Here is a 22,373-nt window from a genome sequence, read left to right as displayed (position 1 = left end):
CATGTATATGCATGTGGGGACATGTGTGTGCAGATATACATGTATTTGTGTTACATACAGGGGGACACCAGAAGTCAATATCTTGTGTCTTCCTCAATCACTTTTTTCCTTCCTTCCTTCCTTCCTTCCTTCCTTCCTTCCTTCCTTCCTTCCTTCCTTCCTTCCTTCCTTCCTTCCTTCCTTCCTTCCCTCCCTCCCTCCCTCCCCCCTCCCTCCTTCCCTCCCTCCCTCCCTCCCTCCCTCTCTTCCTCTCTTTCAGAGACAGGCAGATAGAGAGAGAATGGGGGCATGCCAGAGCCTCTAGCCACTGCAAATGATCTCCAGGCACATGCGCCACTTTGGTTATCTGGCTTACGTGGGCACTAGGGAATCAAATCTGGGTCCTTAGTCTTTGCAGGCAGGGTCCTTAACGGCGAAGCCGTTGACCCAGCCCTTATTCAGGTGTTTTTGAGAGACGGGGTTTTTCACTGAACCTAGGGTGCACTGGTTCAGCTGGACTGTCTGGTCAGTAAGGAGCAGGGGTTCTCTTTCCTCTGCCTGCCAGCACTGGGTGACAGGCATGCACCACCACACTCGGCTTTGACCTGGGTGGTGCAGATGCAAACTCAAGTTCCTGTGGCAAGTACCTTACCAACTGAGCCATCTCCCACCTTCCACTTTCCTTTTTTTTTTTTTTTTTTAATGAGGCAAGTCCAACAGACTGGCCCTTTTCTTTCTTTTTTAAATGTGTGTGTGTGTGTGTGTGTGTGAGAGAGAGAGAGAGAGAGAGAGAGGGAGAGAGGGAGAGGAAGAGGGAGAAAATTGGTGCGCCAGGGCCTCCAGTCACTGCTGTTGAACTCCAGATGCGTGCGCCCCCTTGTGTGCATGTGTGACCTTACACACCTGTATCCCTGTGGGTCTGGCTTACTTGGGATCTGGAAAGTCGCACATGAGTCCTTACGCTTTGGAGGCAAGTGCCTTAACCACTAAGCCATCTCTCCAGCCCAGATTTCTCCTTTATGACCTTCCTGCCTGAGCGTGGGCCACTTACTACCATTCATATGTCAATCAGTCGTTGGCTCACTCAGCTCCGCAGATCACCTCTGGTCTCAGTCTTTGGTATTCTTGTACAACCAGTTTTCTCCCCTCCCCTGCCCCCGCAGCTCTGTATTCTAGATGCCCATGGTTGGAAGGCTCCTGCGTGGGGAGCCTTTCCAGAATGGCTTCCCTCGTGTGTCACACTCAAGGGTTCCCCATGTGCGTAAGTGGCTTACTCCTGCACTCACTTTCACAGTTGTCCTGTAAACTGGAAAGTGCAGGACACCTGCTTGTTCCCCTTCAGTCTCTCCCACCTCACCTCCATCTCACTGCGTGTGCCCGCCCGGTGCACACTCATTCAGCCGGAAGGAGTTCAGGAGTCCTCCCAAGACGGAACCGGGGACATGTTTGGATTTAGTCTCTGCGGTAGAAAACCCAATACCACAGAGGCCTTGGTTGCCATGGAACAGCTCCGTCATGCATGGTGTGCAGACAGGGTTGAGTGTAGTGAACATCTCTCTACATGGATGGCAGTCCATTGCCAGAGTGTCCCCAGCCAAAGAGAATTCTCCTTGGCTCTTGTGCATCACCAACACAAAGATTAGTGGGGATTAGTTTCCCTGGGCTCAGGCTGATCACTAAAGTCCTGGGGAGCAGGGCAGAGCCAGGTGTGATTCTTAGCGTGGTTCTAGATTGTAACTGCCTCCTCCAGTCTCTGGGTGGCACTGGCCTGTGGCTCCATGCCAACCTGAGCATGTTGATGGGTAGCCTTGGTTATAGTCTTGAACACCCATTGCTTGCGGAGGGGTACTTGTCTTTTCAGTTTGGGTGCCTTAATTTTCCTGCCCACCAGCCACCTTGGGACATGCTTGGGCGTTTCAGTATAGGTGTGGCTGTGGGGATATAGGATCTTGATGGCAGACACTGCTGCACTCAGTGCAGTTGGCTGGAGCCTGGTGGCTTCCAAGCCCTCAGTAAAGTCACAGTTGTCTAGGAAGGTAGTCCTTGCTGTCCTTATTTGATTTAATTAATTATTTAATTTTTTTTTTTTTTTTTGAGGTAAAGTCTCACTCTAGCTCAGGCTGACGTGGAATTCACTATGTAGGCTCAGGGTGGCCTTGAACTCATGGCGATCCTCCTACCTGTGCCTCCCAGTGTGCCACCACGCCCAGCTCTTGTCCTTATGAGCTGTCACTGCTACCATTTATTCTGGAAAACCTTATTGGGAGCAACTTCCTGGTAGTCTTGCCATTTTGGCATCATCATTAATGACCAGGTGTGTGTTTAGTGGTCCTGGGCAGAGCAAAGCATTGTTTCTAGAAAGCTATGCACCTGAAGAATTTGGCTTATCTTTTCTCCTTTTCACTTAAAAATTTTCTTTTTTATTTTCCCCTTCCTTCCCCCTTCCTTCCTTCCTTCCTTCCTTCCTTCCTTCCTTCCTTCCTTCCTTCCTTCCTTCCTTCCTTCCTTCCTTCCTTCCTCCCTCCCTCCCTCCCTCCCTCCCTCCCTCCCTCCCTTTCTTTCTTCTTTCTCTACTTGCAGGTGTGTGTGTGTGTATGTGTGTGTGTGTGTGTGTAGGCATACCAGAGCCTCTTGCTCCTGCAAATGAATGCCAGACGTTTGTGCCACTTATTGCACACACCTTGTGTGGGTGGCTTGCGAATTGAACCCCAGCCCAGCAGGCTTTGCAAGTAAGCACCTCTAACCACCGAACCATCTTCCCGGCCCCTCTGTTACTTCTTATCCTCGTAGTTTCGAGCAAGGTAGACACGTTACCTGCTCCTTTTAGGCATCAGCACAAAAGAATCTCTGGAAGAGAAATTTACATTGAGCATTTATTTGGTTTTAAAAGAGGAATTGACTGCCTGGGTGCATTCAGCTGCTTAGTGCGCTCACTGAGGTCGTCTTGCCACGTGTGGAGTTTGCACTATGCCCGAGCCTGCACATGATCATAGCTGCTCTTCATCCAGCCAATCAGGCATTAGCCTCTTCATCCAGCCAGCCAATCAGGCATTAGCCTCTTCATCCAGCCAGCCAATCAGGCATTAGCCTCATTTGACAGGGCTGGGGAGGCGAAGCCATATTGCCATGGCATTTTTATGTAGTTACCAGGGATCCACCTCACTCCCCTAGGCTTGTGAGACGAATATTTTGAAAGGGAGTAGACAGGGTGACTGGACCCCTCAAAGTAAAAAGACAGGAGGGTCTACACTTGCTAGAAATCAATGATCTGACTTCTTATCGCTTGCATAGCTCCCTAGACCTGTTTTTCCACAGACAACCTGGACCGCTGCTGAGAGGGAGGTCTCACCTAGGATTTAAAAATTGTGGTTGGGGCTGGAGGGAGGGCTTAGTGGTTAAGGCATTTGTCTGCAAAGCCAAAGGACCCAGGTTTGATTCCCCAGGACCCACGTTAGCCAGGTGCACAAGGGGGCGCAGGCGTCTGAGGTTCGTTTGCAGTGGCTGGAGGCCCTGGCATGTGTTCATTCTCTCCCTTTCTCTCTCCCCCTCTTTCTCTGTCAAATAAATAAATAAAAATAAAATAAAAATTATGGTTGGTCAAGTTCAGCCCCCAGAACTTGGTGTCATGGCTAGCTTCTTCCTGATACAGCCCCCCAGCTCTGACCAACCAGCTGTCCCTCTGGTCCACCTGAGCCAGAAGGTAGGGCCCATCACCATAAGGTTATAAGTACATTTGTGAGGGGAGGGCACACCCTCTGAGCTGCCTGACCACTTGGGACTTTCCAGCGGCTGGTGAGTTTTCCCTGGGCTCCCCCGCAGGCCCATCCAGGCTGAGCAGAGAGGGGGCCCCCGTGGCCCCTCTCTTTACCCCCCTCCAGCTCCCAGGGCAGGAGTTCTTAGAACTTTCTTTTCTTTCTTTTCATTCCATGGTTTTCCCAGGCCCTCCACGGTGGATCTCTAGCCACATCTGGCGTTCCTGAGCACATACTCCTAAAAGGTGACAGAAGGTGGGTGTGGAGTGTCCCCTGCTGCCTTTCCATGGGCCACGGGCCTCTAGCTGGCCTCATACCTCCTTGCTCCTTGTAGTACCTCCGTCTTCCTCGTTTCTGTCATCTGTCTGGCCTCTGTCACATTAATACTTGCTGCTGTGCTGACCAGCAGGACCTTATGTGATAACGACATGATCCAAATCTATGTCGTCTGGTGCAGAAGCCGTGGGCTGCACGAACTATTGAGAACTCAAAGTGTGGATGGCGTGAAACCAGACGCATCACTGTCAGGAATTTAAAATACCACCCGTGGCTACCAGGTTGGATGGCGTAGCTGCCGAGGTTTGGGCCGCACACGGGAGCAGGCGGGGAACCGGGGCGCGGTGCAGTCCTGCGGACTGGAGCGGACGCGGCTACGGGAGTCAAAGGTGGTTTGATCAAGCTTGGCACCCAGCGTGGGCGCTGTTTCAGTGATGTTGCTGGGCACCCCACTGCTGCTCTTCCCTTACTGCGCGCTCCCATTTCCCTCTGGACCCCTAGACTGCATTCTGCCTTCCCGCAGACCCTCGCGGAGGGTCCATACCTTTCATGATTTTGTGAAGCCATGACGTGAACAATATGCTCTGTGTCCGCAGAGGATAAATGCCGAATCCGCGAGCTGTTCTGAGGAGGAGGGGGCAAAGATGAGTGGGAGGTGGTTGTGCACACTCTTACACTGACTGCAACCTGTGGGTCTCTTTCTGTTTGGCTTGGCTTTTCTTGAATCGAGTCAGCTAGACCCGCCGGTGGGGTGGTTCTGGCCTTATATGGTAGTGATTAAAACTGCACTGAGCTGTGGGTGGAGCTGAGTTCATCTCCACCTGCACTTTCTGAAACACACATGCAATATACTCCTAGCTCATCCTGGGGGTGGGGGGTCTGGTTCATGATGGCTATGGGTGACCCATCTGCCCTGGGGCCTACCCCAGTACCTTCTGCTCCTGTTATGGACTGACTGCCAGCTGCCATGGAAACCAGTGAGTTTCTTTGTTGGTGTTTAGGTCTCTACTGGTCCTTTTTATCCTGGAGACTATGACAGACTCTCTGCCCTTGTTTTTGTTCTTTTTCAAGGCAGAGTCTCACTGTGGCCCAAGCTCACCTGGAATTCACTACGCAGTCTCAGGGTGGCCTCGAACTCACAGTGATCCTCACACCTCTGCCTCCCGAGTGCTGGGATTGAAGGCGTGCGCCCCCACGCCCGGCTGGTGCCCCTGTTTTTCATGCTGCTGCCCGCTGCTGCCCATGAGCTGAGTGGTCTCCCCTCCCCCCGCCCTTGCTGTTTCCTGCCATGACTCCAAGTTCATACAGATGGTTGAATCCAACAACACTGAAGTGAAAGGGCTCCATCGTGATGGAGGGGTGGGTGGTGGTGGTCTGGAAGGCAAGCACTCAGTGAGCTAAGCAGCACCCACATTTTGTGTGGGTTTCCCAGGGTCCTGGCAGCCAGGTGTAGCCTTGCCAGTCTCCCAGCATGCCTCTGATGGAGGCATATTGGTGCCCAGCTCTCTGCTCTACTTTCCCTGATGGGATTCACGGCTGCTCTGTGCCAGTCTGAGAGGCCAGCTGGCTTGTTACAAGTGTGGAATGGATGGAGTCCCGTGAAGCAGGGAAAAGCCACTTAGAAGGCCAGTGATAGCTGTGTATGTCCTGTCAATGATGTCATCCTGGCATGAGGCAAATAGCCACAGAGACTCCTGGGAACCCAGTGAAATGGGAACCCAGTGACTATGTTGTGATTTTATTCCTCTAGCTACTTCCCAGCCAGAAACAGTTGTCCCCACTTCTGATCTCATTGGAATCTTCTGAGATGCATTTTTTTTTCCCATCTCTTATTGTTGTTGAGACTTCTTTTTTTACCCTAATAAGACTAAGGAGTTTTGACCTTAATAAAACCAAGTATGCTAGGATTGCCCCTCTAGTTAAGGCTTGGTTTTTTATAGATTGTGTGTTCCGTGATATTACAGAAATAATAAATTAGGCCCCAGGAAGCCTCAGATACAAAAATCCTTTACATAGGGCAGGGAGGGAGATTGTTTCTGGATTGTTCTAGGTCACTAAGAACTTGCCCCTGGGAGCTAGTGTTACTGGGGGTAGACTGTCATTTTCCTCTATTTCCCTGATGCACTTGGGTCCCAACTTTTGTGTTAGACCTAAACACAAAGGTTGGGAACTGCTGCCAAATGAATGAATGCATTTTACTAGAAGGGAGATACTGAGAATGTCAGCCTTGCCTGGGAAGTCAAGATGAGGTGGCTTGCACACACAGAGCAGCTAAGCCCCAGTGACCCCAGCTGTCCCCATGTATGGCTTTCTCTCCAGATCCCGAAGACACTCCTCAGCCGTCCTTGTGGCTGACAGGACTTGGGCTGTGGGTGACTAAATGTGCCAAGATGAAGAACAAAGTTGCTGTCTCTATTACTGGCAGGTTTATTTTGACACTTGATGATACTGTTTTTTTTTTTTATTTTTCAAGGTAGGGTCTCACTGTAGTCCAGGCTGACCTGGAATTCACTATGTAGTCTCAGGGTAGCCTTGAACTCATGGCAATCCTCCTACCTCTGCCTCCTGAGTGCTGGGATTAAAGGTGTGTGCCGCCACACCCAGTTCTAGTTTTTTTTAAAAAATTTTTTATTTATTTATTTGAGAGACAGTGAGAGAAAGAGGTAGATAGACAGAGTGGGCTCTCCAAGGCCTCTAGCCACTGCAAACGAACCCCAGACGCATGTGCCACCTTGTGCACCTGGCTTTACATGGGTACTGGGGAATTGAACCTGGAGCATTTGGCTTTGCTGGCAGGTACCTTAACCTCTAAACCATCTCCCCAGCCCCCTGATGATACTGTTTTGAGAATACAGCAAACACTTACATAACAAGAGATGACAGGGAGTCGAGGGTCCACTGCGGGTTGGACCTTTCTTTCTTCCCTTTCCTCTGGACTGGGCACTCAACCTCCATTAGCTGGAACAATATAAGAGGTTTGATCAGCTATTTAGATGTGATTTGATTTGGTGACTTGATGATTTTATCTCAAACCTTCTCTTCTTCCTTTCTCTGTGTACCCTTGTCCTGAACTTAGCCTCTTTGTGTGGCTGCGGGAGGCTGCCAGCAATGCCCAATGCCATGTGATTCCTCAGCCTTGGTTCAGAGGAAGTGTGGTGGTTTGAAAGTTAAATGTTCCTCATAGCCTCAAGAGTTTGTCATTAAGCCTCATACTTGATTCCTGTTGGTGGAGCCTTGCTGGAGGAGGTGTGTTTCTGGGGGCGGAGCTTGAGGTTGATTTGTCAGGCACTGCCAGGCACAGGCTGAAGCCTTCAAGAGACAGGCTTGAGCTGCCAGGTACAGCTAAGGTCTCCCGGCTGTGGGAGGCCACTCCCTCTCTAAGCCCAGCACACCTGAACTTAGGCTTTGCCCATATCCCTGTGACCTTTGGCCAGTAGCCTAGGAAACTCCTTATCAGCCAGAAGCCTTCACACAGCCCATTCCCTTGCGACCCTCTGCCCGCCACTAAGTAGATCACCTGACTCTCGCTATGTGCTGGAATGAAGGTACCTAGGCCTAGGCTAGCAGCCTTTGAAACCATCAATTCTTTTAGTACCCTCTTCCTGCTCTCAAATGCTTATCAACCATTTCACTGACAAATAAACTGAGCTGTTCACTGAGACTGCCTCCTGAAAGTGGTTCTGTCATCGCGCTCACGAACGCTCAAGACCCTGCTCTCCATGGTTGCCTGGAAGCCTTCGGGGAACCGCGGCCCCGAGGATCCAGGGACCCACATTGATTAATGTATCCCACCGGGTGTTCAGAGAGAGCTCATGCTTGCTGTTCACTTTCTGCTGCTGATCTATGAAGACGCGAGCCAGCTGCTTTTCCCCGCCATGCTGAGGCTTCCCCTTGAAACTATAAGAGCCTGAACAACCTTTCCTCTCATGAGCTGCATCTCTTCTGCTGTTTTGTCCCTGCAATGAGAAGGTAACTGCTACAGGAAGTCTTTTTGAAAGAATGTCTTTTCTATGGGCTGGAGAGATGGCTTAGTGGTTAAGCACTTGCCTGTGAAGCCTAAGGACCCTGGTTCACAGCTCGATTCCCCAGAACCCACGTTAGCCAGATGCACAAGGGGTCGCACACATCTGGAGTTCATTTGCAGTGGCTGGAGGCCCTGGCACGCCCATTCTCTCTCTCTGTCTCCCTCTTTCTCTCTCTGTCACCCTCAAATAAATAAAAATAAAAAACAAAAAAAATTTAAAAAAGAATGTCTTTTCTAGAACCTCCTTGGGTCCTGGTTAGGTTGTGTAGCCTCTACAAATCAATGTTGGGTTAGGTGATACTGGTGCTCCCAAACCTGTGGTGGAATCGGGTTTTCCACGGACCCGGAGCTATGGAGGGAGGTGCAGACTGAGGTCATCACCAAGAGGACAGTAGACACTGGGTAGAAAATGTCAACTGCTACTACCCTTGCTATAATCACAATCAACTATTGTATACTTACAGGTGTGTTGTTCTGCTAAAGAGCAGAGAAATGATCATTTCTGGAAGAATCCTTTTTACTGCTTTGTGACCCTGAAACTTCCATTTGCTTCCCTTCTTTGTTCTCTCCTTTTCCTCATGTCTGTTATTTCCACCTCTCCTTCCCCATCCTCTTCCCCCTTGTCTCACCTCCCCCTCTTACCCACCATCCCCTCTTGATGGATACTCTAGCCCTTTATTTAACTGACTAAATTGGCTCGACATTTTCATTTCTTCCTGATTAACATGCCTTCTCGTTCACCCTCTAGGAAGAAGAAATGCCAGATGTAGAAATTGACATTGATGATCTTCTTGATGCAGACAGCGAAGAAGAAAGAGCTTTAAAATTACAGGTAAGCAGCTCTTAAGATCTAGAACATGCCAGGCGTGGAGGCGCATGCCTTTAATCCCAGCACTCTGGGAGGCAGAGAGATTAGGAGGATCGCTGTGAGTTCAAGGCCACTCTGAGACTCCAAAGTAAATATTCCAGGTCAGCCTGGGCTAGAGAGTGAGACCCTTACCTTGAAAAGCAAAAAAAAAAAAAAAAAAAGGGAGAAGAAGAAGAAGAAGATCTAGAACTTTCTGATCACAGGTGTTTGAAGCCACTTGGTACACTGGCACCCCTAGGTCTAGAACATGGTATTTTGCACCCATGACACTATTGACAGTGTCGATGACAGCCGGTTCTGCAGGGACCTTCTGGGTAACTTTGCCCAGCCTCCTTTTCTTGGGAGAGAGAGAGCTGACTGTACCTCCAAGGCCATTCTCCAGCCAAGGCAGTGGCACTCGGCAGCTGGAAGGGAAGGAGAGGAACTGGGGCTATAATGGAGAACCACCCCCTTGCTCCTCTGGTCTTGCATCTGTGGATTATGTCATTTATGATATCAGTTTCTGGGATTCTATGGACCATAACACAACTCTGTGGCGTAAAACATGCTCCAGTAGATTTTCACTGTGGGTGTATTCCGCTGCGCGGTGGAGCTTGGGATGTCTAATATTCCTTAATGGGAAACAATAAAGCACAATCCTTCCCATGGGAGGTCAAGTCTATCACTTTGAAGTTGGCACTGGGCAGTTTCTGAAACTAATTAACCTGTGACCTGCCATCGCTCTTAATGTGCACTGGTAATTACACTTGGTGGCTATTGGTTGTCACCAGTGACAGACGGAGACTGGAGCAAGTCAGAGGGCACATTTTGATGCACTGATGTATTTAATATGTTAATAATTACTAGAACCTGAGAGCTCTGAGCAGACTCGGTTCCAGTGATAATCTTCATAGGGAGATTTAGTTGAGAGACAATTGTAGCCTGTTTGTGATAGCTAAAAAGTAAAATAAAGTCTCTCTCCCTCTCTCTCTGTCACTCTCAAATAAATAAATAAAAATGAACAAAAAATATTTTAAAAAAAGATAAAGTAGATGAATCCTATAGAAAAAAATGTAATTACGTGAAAACAATGTCCTAAAAGTTGAGAACTTGAAAGGGGCCTTTTGAATTGTCCTCTGGCTTCCGCTCATCCATGACCCCCAGGTAAATGAGGGGATAAGACCCCAGACCTCTGTGGCTGAGTCATGCCCAGAGCCCGGCCTCTCCTGGTCATGGTAACCACCAGAGTGCACAGCCAGGCTGTCACTGTGAAGGGTGTCTAGTTGAAAATTAACCAGCTTAGGGAGTTCAAAGGAAAGGTGTGAATGTTCATATTCATGCGCACAAAGAGGATGAAGAAGTCATTGATGGGGGTGGGGGTTGTTTAAAAGCATCGGTCCCATGTGGGTTACATTCAGTTAAAGAAAGAGAACTGGAATACGTATGTGTGTATCGTAACCACCAATACATTGCATCCTCTGTTGTTTTGTAAAGTCATCTGTTTTTTTGGCATTTTACTTTGTCTCCCCCACCATCACCCCCTTGTGGCTTATTCTGTTCATCCCCCCTAGATAGTCACCAATTTGGTTTTCCCACTATATCCATTTTCCTGTTAAGCATGCTCTTTTCAGTGAAACATTTGTAATCTGTCTATATTTTGTTAAATATTTTGTTTGCAATTTTATGATAGAATAAGAAAAAAAAAAAACCCCAAATCTTCTGTTACTCAAAAACTTCCCATATAATGTGTGCACATAGGCACCTGCTGAGGACATGGTATTTTTACATATTAGTGGCATTTTGTATCTTTAGATGACCAGCTGGGCTGAAATAAAGTGTGATTGGAAGTAAAGCGTGCCAATGGGAAGTCTGAACTGACCATAGTAAGCATACTAGGACAAAGATGAAATGACTTTTAATTTCACTGAAAAAATATTGAGTTTTCAAAGAATAAAGCTAACAGTTATCTTGTGTGTTTCATTTCTAGGAAGCTCTTGTAGACTGCTACAAACCAACAGAGGTAAACAGTCTTTCTTAAATTCTGTGTGTCAATTGGTTTTTATCAAATCAATGTCAAGTTTTAAAGCTCAGTTATTTGAGCGAATAGGAATTATCAGCTACCGACCGTAAGTGCCTGTGTGTGTGTGGCGCTAGTTTCATTATTTCTAAGCTTAAACGTGTTTGGTTCAGGAAGACTTTACTAGAACAAGGTGTATTTCTTGCTTTAGATAAGAGGTAAACCTCAACGGAAGCTGTGAGAGTCATTATAATGAAAGGTTTGTAGCTGGTGGAGACAGTCTGTTAGTTTATAGGCATGCGTTTTTGATGTGTATGAGGTGTGCATGCATGTAAGGATGTGTGTCTGTGTGTGTGTGTGTAGGTGTGACTGAATGCATGTGGAAACCAGATATCAGATGTCTTCCTGAATTACCCTCTAGTTTAGTTTTTGAGGTAGGGTCTCCCACTGAACCTATTGCTCATCTCTTTGGTTATGTTAACTAGCCATCAAGCTCTGGGGGCTCTTCTGTCTCCACAGCCCCAAACCACACTTAAAAAGCAGGGTGGGAGCCGGGCGTGGTGGCACACGCCTTTACTCCCAGCACTGGGGAGGCAGAGGTAGGAGGATTGCCGTAAGTTCAAGGCCACCCTGAGACTCCATAGTGAACTCCAGGTCAGCCCAAGCTACAGCGAGACCCTACCTCGAAAAACAAAACAAAACAAAACAAAAAAAAGCAGGGTGAGGCCACACACACCTGTAACCCCAGTTCCTGCAGGGAGAGAGATCATTTTCTATCCATGTGCTGGGTACTTCACCAACTCTTTTAGTCTAAAGACAAGTTTTTTGGTGTTTCAGAAATATTATTTTATTTTTTTTTAAATATTTTATTTTAATTTATTTACTTGACAGATACAGAAATAGGCGGTGGGGGCGGGGGAGAGAATGGGCGCGCCAGGGCTTCCAGCCACTGCAAACGAACTCCAGACGCATGCGCCCCCTTGTGCATCTGGCTTACGTGGGTTCTGGAGAACTGAACCTGGGTCCTTTGGCTTTGCAGGCAAGCATCTTAACTGCTAGGCCATCTCTCCAGGCCCTCTTCTTTTATTTTTATCACTCATTTTTCTTTCTCAGGATCCCTGTATTTCTGGCTCTCTTGTTATTTAGCTGTCATCTTTTACATGAAAGCTTCTGTTTTCTCCTTTCTTTTCCATCCCGTCATCTTTTGTTCTACTTTCTAAAAGATTTCCCTGACTTTATCTTCTGGTCTTTTTATGGATATTTTAAGGTGTTTTTTTTTTTTTAACCTAACATTTCCAATATTCAAGATCTTTCTCTTTAAAAAAAGAATTTGTGTGTGTGTGTGTGTGTGTGTGATCATGCCGGGGTCTCTTGCCACTACAAATGATTGCCTATCTGTTTTTACATGAGTAGCTGGGGAATTGAGCCCTGGGCAGGCAGACTTTGCAAGCATATGCCTTTAACCACTGAGCAGTCTCCCCAGCTCCCAAGAACTTTCTGTCTTTTTATATTTCTATTTGCTTATTTGCAGCTGAGCAAGACAGATGGAAAGGCAGAGTATGCACATGCCAGGGCCTCTTACTGCTGCAAATGAACTTCAGACACATGTTTCACTTTGTGTATCTTGTTTTACGTGGATACTGGGGACTCACAACTGGTCCAACAGGCTTTACAAGCAATACCTTTAACCGCTGAGCCACTTCTCCAGCCCAAGAGCTCTTTCTTGACATCCATATCCATTTTGCTTAATGTTTTTTCCCCTTGTTTCATGGATGCATTTTATTCCCTTTCTCTTTGTTTTAAGATTATTGGTTTATTTATCTGATTATTGTTTCTTTTCCCTCTGACCCTTACATTCTGTACTGCTTACTTTTGCTGGTTTCTGGCAGTGTCCTGAGTTTGCTGAGTTTTGGCAGATTTAACTATAAGGAAGTAGTAATGGATTGATGTCTGTGTGAGTACAACTTAGTCTTTGAAGGGTCTTAGTGTGGAGTAACTAGGTTGCAAGACAGACTTTACCTTTAAATGCCCATGTGTATATATGTGCAAGGGTACGTCTGCTCTGGTGTGTGCAAGCACATGTGTACGTGTGTGCAAATGTGTGTGGAAGCCAAAAGACAGGAGCTCCATCTTGCTTTTTTTTGTGGGGGGTCTTATTGCCTTGGGTTTTACAAATGAGGCAGGCTTGGATGGCCAGCAAGGTTCAAGGATCTGCCTGCCTCCTCCTTTCCAGTGGGGGATCCCAAATGTGAGTGTCGTTACACTCAGCATTTTGATGTGGGTTCTGGGGATCCATCTTGGGTGCTCATGGTTGTGAGGCAAGCAATTTACTAGTGAACTTCTCCTCAGCCCCAAGCCAGACATTTTTTCATGCTCTGCTGAGTGTAGAATGGGAGAAGTTCTCAAAAGATCAGCACAGTCACAAGCCTCATAATAATGTGGTAAATAAGAGGCTACATATGGGCTGGAGAGATGACTTAGCAGTTATGCGCTTGCCTGTGAAGCCTAGGGACCCCAGTTCGAGGATTGAGTCCCCAGGACCCACGTTAGCCAGATGCACAAGGGGGCGCACGTGTCTGGAGTTCGTTTGCAGCGGCTGGAGGCCCTGGCGCGCCCATTCTCTCTCTCTCTCTCTCTCTCTCTCTGCCTCTTTCTCTCTCTCTCTGTCGCTCTTAAATAAATAAATAAATAATTTTAAATAAAAGAGGCTACATATGCCATGGTGGCCACCTAATGTTCCATTGCCTAGTGTCATTGCCACATATTAGTCGATGTAAATATGATAACCATACAACAGTAAACACCTAAAAATGTACTTTTCAGGATTAAAGTCTCCATGTTAAGTGAGACATGACAGTATTTGGAAGTCCTTTTTTTTTTTTTTTTAAGATTGAAGGGGTATACTTTTGGGGTGGGGAGGGTTAGATGATCTATTCTGCTACCTGAGGGTTGCCAGTTGGGCTTTCTGGAAGCAGAGAGAAAGAGAACCTCCTTACTTAGCTCTTTGGGGAATAGAACTTCTCTATAGGTAGCTAGAACTTAATATGTGCCACAATAAATTTGATATCTGTTTATTTAAAATTTTTAAAAAGATATTTGTGTGCACGTATGTATGTGTGTGTGTGTGTGTGTGTGAGAGAGAGAGAGAGAGAGAGAGAGAGATTGAGAGAGAGAGAAGGAACATACCAGGGTTCCTTGCTGCTGCAAATGAACGGCAGGGTCACGCATTTGTTTGGTTCTGGCTTTACCTGGATGCAGGAGATGTGAACTCAAACCTTTATGTTTTGCAAATAAGCACCTTTAATGGCCAAGCCATCTCCCAGCCCAATAATTTGATATTGAGACAGCAGTTTTAATTTTTTGTGGGGGCTAAGCAAGACTAGTAAGAACTGTAGTTAAAAAAAAAAAATAGCAACGGGGCTGGGGCATGAGCTCAGCGGAGGAGCGCCTGCCTAACTTGTACAGGGGCCCTGGCTTCTATCCCCAGCGCCAAGGGGAGAAGCAGTGGATCCAGGAGCTGAGTGACCTATGATGGGGAAATACAGGGGTTACTGCCGAGCAGATGGGTGGCCCGGAAAAGCCATTCTCTCTCCACTTACTTCCTTTCTCTTCAGTTCTCCTACATGGGCGGCCATTTAGGTGACACTGCTTGGGTTTTGCAGATTAATCTTTTTGATTGGCCACATAGACAGTGAACAGCAGACCCTCCATTTTCTCACTGAAATGAGCCCTCCTCTGGTTCCCTACTCCTGTTTAAAAAATGCTTTATTTCTTTCTTCATTTATTTATGAAAAAGAAAGAGGACAGAGAGAGAGAGAGAGAGAGAGAGAGAGAGAGAGAGAGATTGATTGAGGGTGGGCATGCCAGGTCCCCTCTAGTCCCTGCAAATGAACTCCAGACGTATGTGCCACTTTGTGCAACTGGGTCCTTGGGCTTTGCAGGCAAGCACCTTAGCCACTTGGGCATCTCTGCAGCCCTCCATACTACTTTTTTTTGCTATGTCTAGGACCCAAAATCTCACGGAATCTCACAGTCATGCAGGCAGGTGGTGGGTTTCACTCCTGCAACAAAAGTGCCCCAGCTGCTTTCTACCTGGGCTTAGGAGATGACAGGCTAACACGTGAACATTCTTCTGAGTCCCAGAGGAGGAAAGGAGAGAACAATCTGGAGTCTCCAGGTGAACCTCTCTAGGTTCTTTTTGTCAGCTCGTCGTTTTGAGGACTGGAAATAGCGTGAAGTATGAGGAATTTCATTCAAGTTCATGTGGCCGTGAAAGGACCGTTTCAGAAAGTCCCTCAACTTTCTGCCCACGAGCTTCTGTCCTGTGTGCTGTGTGGATTGTGAGAGAAGAGAGAAGCTTCTGCGTTTCCAGAGCTGGGCAGCCCACGCTGCTGCAGTGCGCATTGTGTTATTTAATCCGCACAGTGTGGTCTTGCGGTAAGAAGGGTTTGGGTAACTTGCCCACCATGCCAGGGAGCTGGTACCTGCCCCCGAATGTCCTGTGCCCTGTCTTTTCATCCTCCTAGTCTTCCCAAGGTCTTTGCCTCAGCAAGAGAGTCAAGGTCTTAAAGGACTTTGTCCCTTCTGAACTAAATGCTGAATAATTAATCATGCCCTTCTGAAAACAGCCATCTGTGGAGGTGCTGGGCTCCATTAACATTATTTTGCATACAATTAGGTCCCTCTGAAATTAGAAATAGAAATAAGGCATCCTTGCTCACTCAGATATTTAGGCTATATATTTATTTATAGCCTCTCATTACAGAGGCAGGGAGAGTGACTGAAAGATGAGGATTTGAAGCTAAATGTGGTAGTTCTTTAATCCCAGCACTTGGGAGGGTCACTGTGAGTTCGAGACCAGCCTGGACCAGAGTGGAATGATACCTAGAAAAATGAAAAGAAAGACAGATGAGGATTTGAGTCAAGAGGCTTAGGGCAGTGCCGGCTCTGTGACTTTCTGTAGTATTCTCAACCTCTCCGAGCCTCTGCTTCCTCCTGTAAATGGAGGTGGCCATAGACTTCTTCCAGGATTTTAGCAAAGGTTATCTGTAGTAATAATCTGAGCGACAGAGACAGCTAAATGAAAACTAAGCACGTACTATTTCAGGCACTGGCCTAATCACACCTTGTGTGTTGACTCACTGAATCTGTTCATGAAAAATTTAAATATTTATTAAACTATTCATAGCTTAATTTTTTTAAAAAATGTTTTATCTATTTATTTGAAAAAGAGAGAGAGAGAAGGAGAGACAGAGAATGGGCATGCCAGGGCCTTCAGCCACTGCAAACCAACTCCAGATGCATATGTCACCTTGTGCATCTGGCTTACATAGGTATTGTGGAATCAAACCTGGGTCTTTAGGCTTCTAATGAAAGCACCTTAACCACTAAGCCATCTCACCTATATCTTAACTTTTAAATAGAAGATTTTTAAAAAATATTTTTATTTTTATTTATTTATTTGAGAGAGAGAAAGGTATAGAAATAGGCAGGGAGAGAGAGAGAGAGAGAATGGACACACCAGGGCCTCCAGCCACTGCAAACGAATTCCAGATGTGTGTGCCCCCTTGTACATCTGGCTTATGTGGGTCCTGGGGAGTCGAACCTGGGTCCTTTGGCTTTGCAGTCAAGTGCCTTAACCGCTAGGCCATCTCTCCAGCCCATAGCAGACTTTTTTCCAAGAACAATTTCGAGTTCACAATGAAATAACCAGAAAGAACAAAGATTTCTCTGTGGACTGACCCAGTCCCCTGGATCAACACCGCCGGGAGAATGCTCCCTTGTCATAACAATGAATTGTCACTGATGCATGCTACACACCCAACCCACAGCTTCCACCAGGGTTTTCTCCGGTTGCTGTGTGCTCTGGGGGTTCTGGTGAGTGTGAGTCACGTGTCCGTCATGCTGGTGTTACATGGAGCAGTTTACCCTGAAAACCTTCTGTGATCTGCCGGTTCACCCCCTTCCTTCTAACCCTGACAACGCTGATCTTGTGACTGTGTTCATACTTTTCAACTTCTTTCTTTCTTTGGCTTTTTTGAGGTAGGGTCTCACTCTAGCCCCGGCTGACCTGGAATTCACTATGGAGTCTCAGGGTGGCCTCGAATTTACAGCCATCCTCCTACCTCTGCCTCCTGAGGGCTGGCATTAAAGGCGTATGCCACTACGCCTTATTCTGGGTATCGTAGAACCAGACCCATCCAGAAGGCAGCCTTCACAGATTGGCTTTTCTCCCTAGTAATCTACACTTAGGCTTTCTCCAGGTCTTTTCATTGCTTGATAGCTCACTGCATTTTAGCAGTAAATAGTTGTCTGGTGCCTGCATGGGCCATAGTCTGCCCATTCGCCTGCCGAAGGACATCTAGTGAAGGACATCTTGGTTGCTTCCAAGTGTTGGTAGTTATAAAGAAAACTGCTATAACTAATTCATTTTTATAATTTTGTACTGGGGTTATCGTCTTTGGTCTCCTCCCCTCCACCCCCATTCCACTGAGGGATCTCCTCAGCAGTATTCACAGTATTCATTGTGGGGTCATGAATGCATCTGTCTGTCTCTTTGGGGGGGGGGCAGTGCCTCAGGACTCATCCCTCCACCCTGTGGCTCTTACATATTTCTTCTGCCTCCTCAAGATTCCCTGCGCCTTGGAGGGTATATTAGAAATGTTTAGTACTGAGCTCTCAGCAGCCTCGGATTTCCTGCTTTGATGTGCCTTGAATCTCCTTGGTGTCTACTGCCATCTCTGGAGGGGGTTCTCTGGCTAGCCATGACATAAAACTGCTACTATACATGTTCTTATGCAGGTTTAAGAAACTTCTTATTGAGCTGGGCGTGGTGGCGCACGCCTTTAATCCCAGCACTTAGGAGGCAGAGGTAGGAGGCTCACCATGAGTTCGAGGCCACCCTGAGACTCTATAGTGAATTCCAGGTCAGCCTGAGATAGAGTGAGACCCTACCTTGGAAAACCAAAAAACAACAACAACAACAAAAACTTCTTATTGGGATTTTTCATACATGTACATAATATATTTTAATAACAATCCCCTCCCATTACCTTTCACTCATTCCTCTTCCATTGAATTTCTTCTTTTTTCCTAGCTAGTCCCTCTTCTATTTTGATGTCTTCTAGTTCTGCAATCCCCTTCCATCATCCATGAGGAAATGTGGACGGTCCCAATATTGTACAAGTGTCGTGCAGGTGATGGCAGTTGCTGTGAGGTCCTAAGTGTGACAGCCACTTCATGTCCCAAAGACAGCATTTCAGAGCATGGCTCCCCATCCTCCCACTTCATGTTCTTCCTGCCATTGATTCCACAACATTCCTGAACCTCGGAGGATGTGAAAGGGATGTCTCATTTAATGCTGAGCACTAAGCAGTCATTTATTCTCAGCACTTTGATGAGTCTTGAGTCTCCGCAGTAGTCACCATCATCTGTAAAAAGAATCTTCTCTTACCAAAAGTGAGAGCAGCTCTAACATATGGGCAAAACCCCAAGTATTTAGAGGACATTGTGATGGGTGTAACCTATCTATTTACCCAAACAACAGTGGCTGCTTCTCCGCTAGAGCCTATGACATTCCCAGGCATTGACTTTATTTTATTTTTAGGTTTTTAGTACCAAACATGAATTCCTTCCTGTGAAACAGGACTCAAATCCAATCTGAGGGCAGTTGGTTATCCCCATAACAGCCATGGCACCGTTGCTCGGTGGGTACATCTTGCCTGTCTGGTTGGTTGTATAGCCTGCAGGATCCACTGCTGATTAAGACTCTTCCCCCAGCAGGCTATAGAGAACTTTCCAACTATGACAGCTGGTCAGCGGCGGGGAAGCTTCCAGCTTGTTTCCTCAGTGTCCACTTATGCCAGTGTTTGTAGCATTAAGTTGTCACGTTTTGGGGTAAATCCCAATGAGAGTGTTTGTGCAGCATATGGTCTATTTAGTTTTTAAGAAATTGTCAAGCCATGCATGGTGGCGCACGCCTTTAATCCCAGCACTTGGGAGGCAGAGGTAGGAGGATTGCTGTGAGTTCAAGGCCACCCTGAGACTATAGAGTGAATTCAAGGTCCGCCTGGGCTAGAGAGAGACCCTACCTTACAAAACAAAAACAAAACAAGAAAAGCAAGAAAGAAATCATCAAATTCTAACAATGTAGCTATACCAGCGTTCACTGTCACCAGTAATGAGGTTTTCTGTCACTCTGTTTTCTCATCAACACTTGGCGTTGTCCGTGCTCTGGACTTTAGTCACTCTAGTAGGCGTGTTGTGGTATCTCTTCATTTTAACTTGTCTTTCCTCACGACGAATCATCTGGAGCACATATTTCTACACTTACTTGCTACTTACATATCTTATGGGAGGATGTCCAGTAAGGCCCCAAGCTCAGTTTTGTAAATAAATCAGTTATTTTGTGACTGTTCCAGTTTAAAAAAAAAAGGCAAACAACTCTTTGTGGCTGGGATTATAGCTCGTTGGTAGTGGTGGTGCTATCATTGTTGTAAAGAGAGATTTGCAAATATTTTCTCCTAGTCTGTGGCTATTAAAATTCTCTCTACAGTGTCTGGAGCAGAAAAGTTTGTTATTTATTTTTTATTTTTTTAATGTTTTTATTTAATTATTTGAGAGAGGGAGACACCCTCAGAAAGAGAATGAGAATGGGTGTGCCAGGTCCTCCAGCCACTGCAAATGAACTCCAGACACATGAGCATTATGAATCTGGCTTACGTGGGTCCTGGGGAATCAAACTGAGGTCCTTTAACTTTGCAGGCAAATGCCTTAACCACTAAGCAATCTCTCCAGCCCTTATTTTGAAATTGTATTTATTTATTTGCAAGGGGCGGGGGAAAAGAATAAGAATGGGCATGCCAGGGCCTCCAGCTGTTACAAACAAAATCCAGACACATGCACCACTTTGTGCATCTGCCATTACATGTGTACTGGAGAATCGAACCTGGGTCCTTTGGCTTTGCAGGCAAGTGTCTTAACCGCTGAACCATCTCTCCAGCTCAGAAAGGTTCATTTTAATGATGTCTAGCTTATCATTCCTTGCTTTCATGGATCTTGCCTTTGGTGTTGTTTCTGAAACTCATCACTAAACAGAAAATCATCTGGATTTTTTAATGATGTCTTTAGGAGTTTTACATTTTGCACTTAAGTCTAAAGTTAAGTAAGGTCTAATTAAGTTACTTTATTTTTGAGTTATTTTTTGAGGAGAGTGTAGAGTCTGTTTATATTATTACTGTTATTTTATTTATTTGCAAGGGGAGAGAGAGAGTGAGAGAGAGGAGATAGAGAGAAAACAGGCATACCAGGGTCTCCAGCCACTGCAAATGAACTCCAGATGCATGTGCCCCCTTGTACATTTGGCTTATGTGGGCACTGGGGAATTGAACCTGGGTCCTTTGGCTTTGCAGGCAAGCACCTTAACTGCTAAGTCATCCCTCCAGCCCTGTTATTTTGTTTATTGACGTAGGGTCTCGCTCTAGCTCAGGCTGACCTGGAATTCATTATGTAGTCCCAGGCTGGCCTCCAACTCACAGTGATCCTCCTACCTCTGCCTCCAGAGTGCTGGGATTAAAGACTTACATGGGTTCTGGAGAATCAAACCTGGGTCCTTTGACTTGGCAGGCAAGCGCCTTTACCGCTAAGTCAGCTCTCCAGCCCATCACTAGAGTTTCTTATTTGGATTTTCTTTGACTGTGCATCTCTCTACTCACGTTGGCCATCTGCCTTGGCTGTCTATTTTCTTCACCAGAGCCCTTAATGTAGTTATTTTAAATTCTTAACTTGATTATCTCAATGTTCTTGCTGTATCTGAGACTGATTGTGGTCATTGCTCTGTTTCTTTAAATTGCGATTTTTTTTTTTTTTGCCTGTCTCTGCTGTCTCATCATTTTTTTCTTGATAGCTGGACACAATGAGCTGGATAAAAGTAGATCTTTCATAATGGGACTGTAAGGTATTGGTACGTGGGAAAGTATCCTCCTGTCCTATAATTCAGTCTCAGTCTTAGTGAGCCTTTGTCCCAGGATTGTAAACCTCACAAGTGCTTAGGATCCACTCAAGCATGCCCTCCACCCACTGCCCTTTTGTGGGACAGATGGCTATATCCAGCTGGAGTTGGGCATTTTCCTTCTCTCGAGTCCCTTAGGCTCTGATCAACCCCAGCAGTGGGCTGGAGAGATGGCTTAGCAATTACGGCATTTGCCTGTGAAGCCTGAGGACCCAGGTTCAATTTCCCAGTATCCACATAAGCCAGATGCCCATGGTTGCACATGAGTCTGGAGTTTGTTTGCATTGGCTAGAGGCCCTGGTGGGCCCTGGTTCATTTCCAGCCCCCAAAATAAATAAATAAAAACAAAAATGTTAGGGCTGGAGAGATGGCTGAATGGTTAAGCACTTGCCTGTGAAGCCTAAGGACCCCGGTTCAAGGCTTGATTCTCCAGTGCCCATGTAAGCCAGATATACAAGGTGGTACATGCATCTGGAGCTCATTTGCAGTGGCTGGAGGCCCTGGTGTGCCCATTCCCTCTTTCTCTCACAGTCTGCCACTCTCAAATAAATAAATACAAATAACAAAATTCCACAGACACACACACACACACACACACACACACACACACACACACATCTATATATATATAAAACAACCCCAGCCCCCAGCAATTGGGCTGTGGTTCATTTTTCTTAGAAGTGGGCCTTGATAAGATGATTTTCCATTTGAGGATGAGTTTTAGAAAGTGTCTCTCACAGTGGTTCCCTTTCCACCCACAGAAAGCACAAAGAAACACTCTTAACTTCAATGTGAGGACTTGGTAGAACTCTTCGATGTTTAACCACAAAAATGTGGGGTCCCACCCCAGACTGAGTCACGTTGGGGTTTTACTTCTCTCTGGTTCATCTACTGTGAGGCTGCCGTGTTTTAGCAGTAACCTCTGGGCTTCCTGCCTTATCTCAGGTTCTCGCGGAAGTGGCTGTCCATGGGTTTCTGCTCTTCCTACATCTGTTCGTCAGTCTTATCATGCTAGAGTATTAGTTTGCCCAGTGACTTCACTTCTCTTATAGATCTTAACAGATTTTAAGTTTGTTCAGTGATTTGGTTGTTGGTGGGATAGGGTGGAAAAACATCTATGATTTTTGCATGCTGGACCGGAAACAGCAAGTCTTATTTCATTTTCACAGCAAAGCCATGTTTTTTTAAATTCTTGTTATCAATTAAGGAATTTGAAGCATAGAAAGGTTACTTAAGGTCCCACAGTTAGTAAGTGGAAAAGACAGTAGGCATGATAGCATATAAAATAAAGACCAGCACATAGTAGGACTATAAACATGCCTGCTGAATTTGATGATATAAGGTAATGCTTCCCACCCACACAAATATACAAAATATTCCGATTCGCCAATAACATTCTTTTTTTAAAAAAAATTTATTTTATTTGAGAGTGAGAATGAGCATGCTAGGGCCTCCCCCTACTGCAAATG

At 46.3% G+C, this 22,373-nt stretch overlaps 1 protein-coding gene across 1 annotated transcript in view; it reads left to right on the top strand.

Moving 5' to 3' along the window:
- The window catches only part of Ppp1r14c (protein phosphatase 1 regulatory inhibitor subunit 14C), a 116,529-nt gene that overhangs the window by 65,868 nt on the left and 28,288 nt on the right, over nucleotides 1-22,373 (top strand). The window contains exons 3-4 of the mRNA XM_045158480.1: nucleotides 8,780-8,863; nucleotides 10,866-10,898. Coding sequence (XP_045014415.1) covers nucleotides 8,780-8,863; nucleotides 10,866-10,898 — 117 coding nt within the window. The remainder of the gene's footprint in view (nucleotides 1-8,779; nucleotides 8,864-10,865; nucleotides 10,899-22,373) is intronic.

Source organism: Jaculus jaculus, chromosome 9 (assembly GCF_020740685.1).
Source record: "Jaculus jaculus isolate mJacJac1 chromosome 9, mJacJac1.mat.Y.cur, whole genome shotgun sequence".
In the NCBI taxonomy this organism is placed as follows: domain Eukaryota; kingdom Metazoa; phylum Chordata; class Mammalia; order Rodentia; family Dipodidae; genus Jaculus; species Jaculus jaculus.
This window is presented reverse-complemented; position numbering and strand designations above follow the sequence as displayed.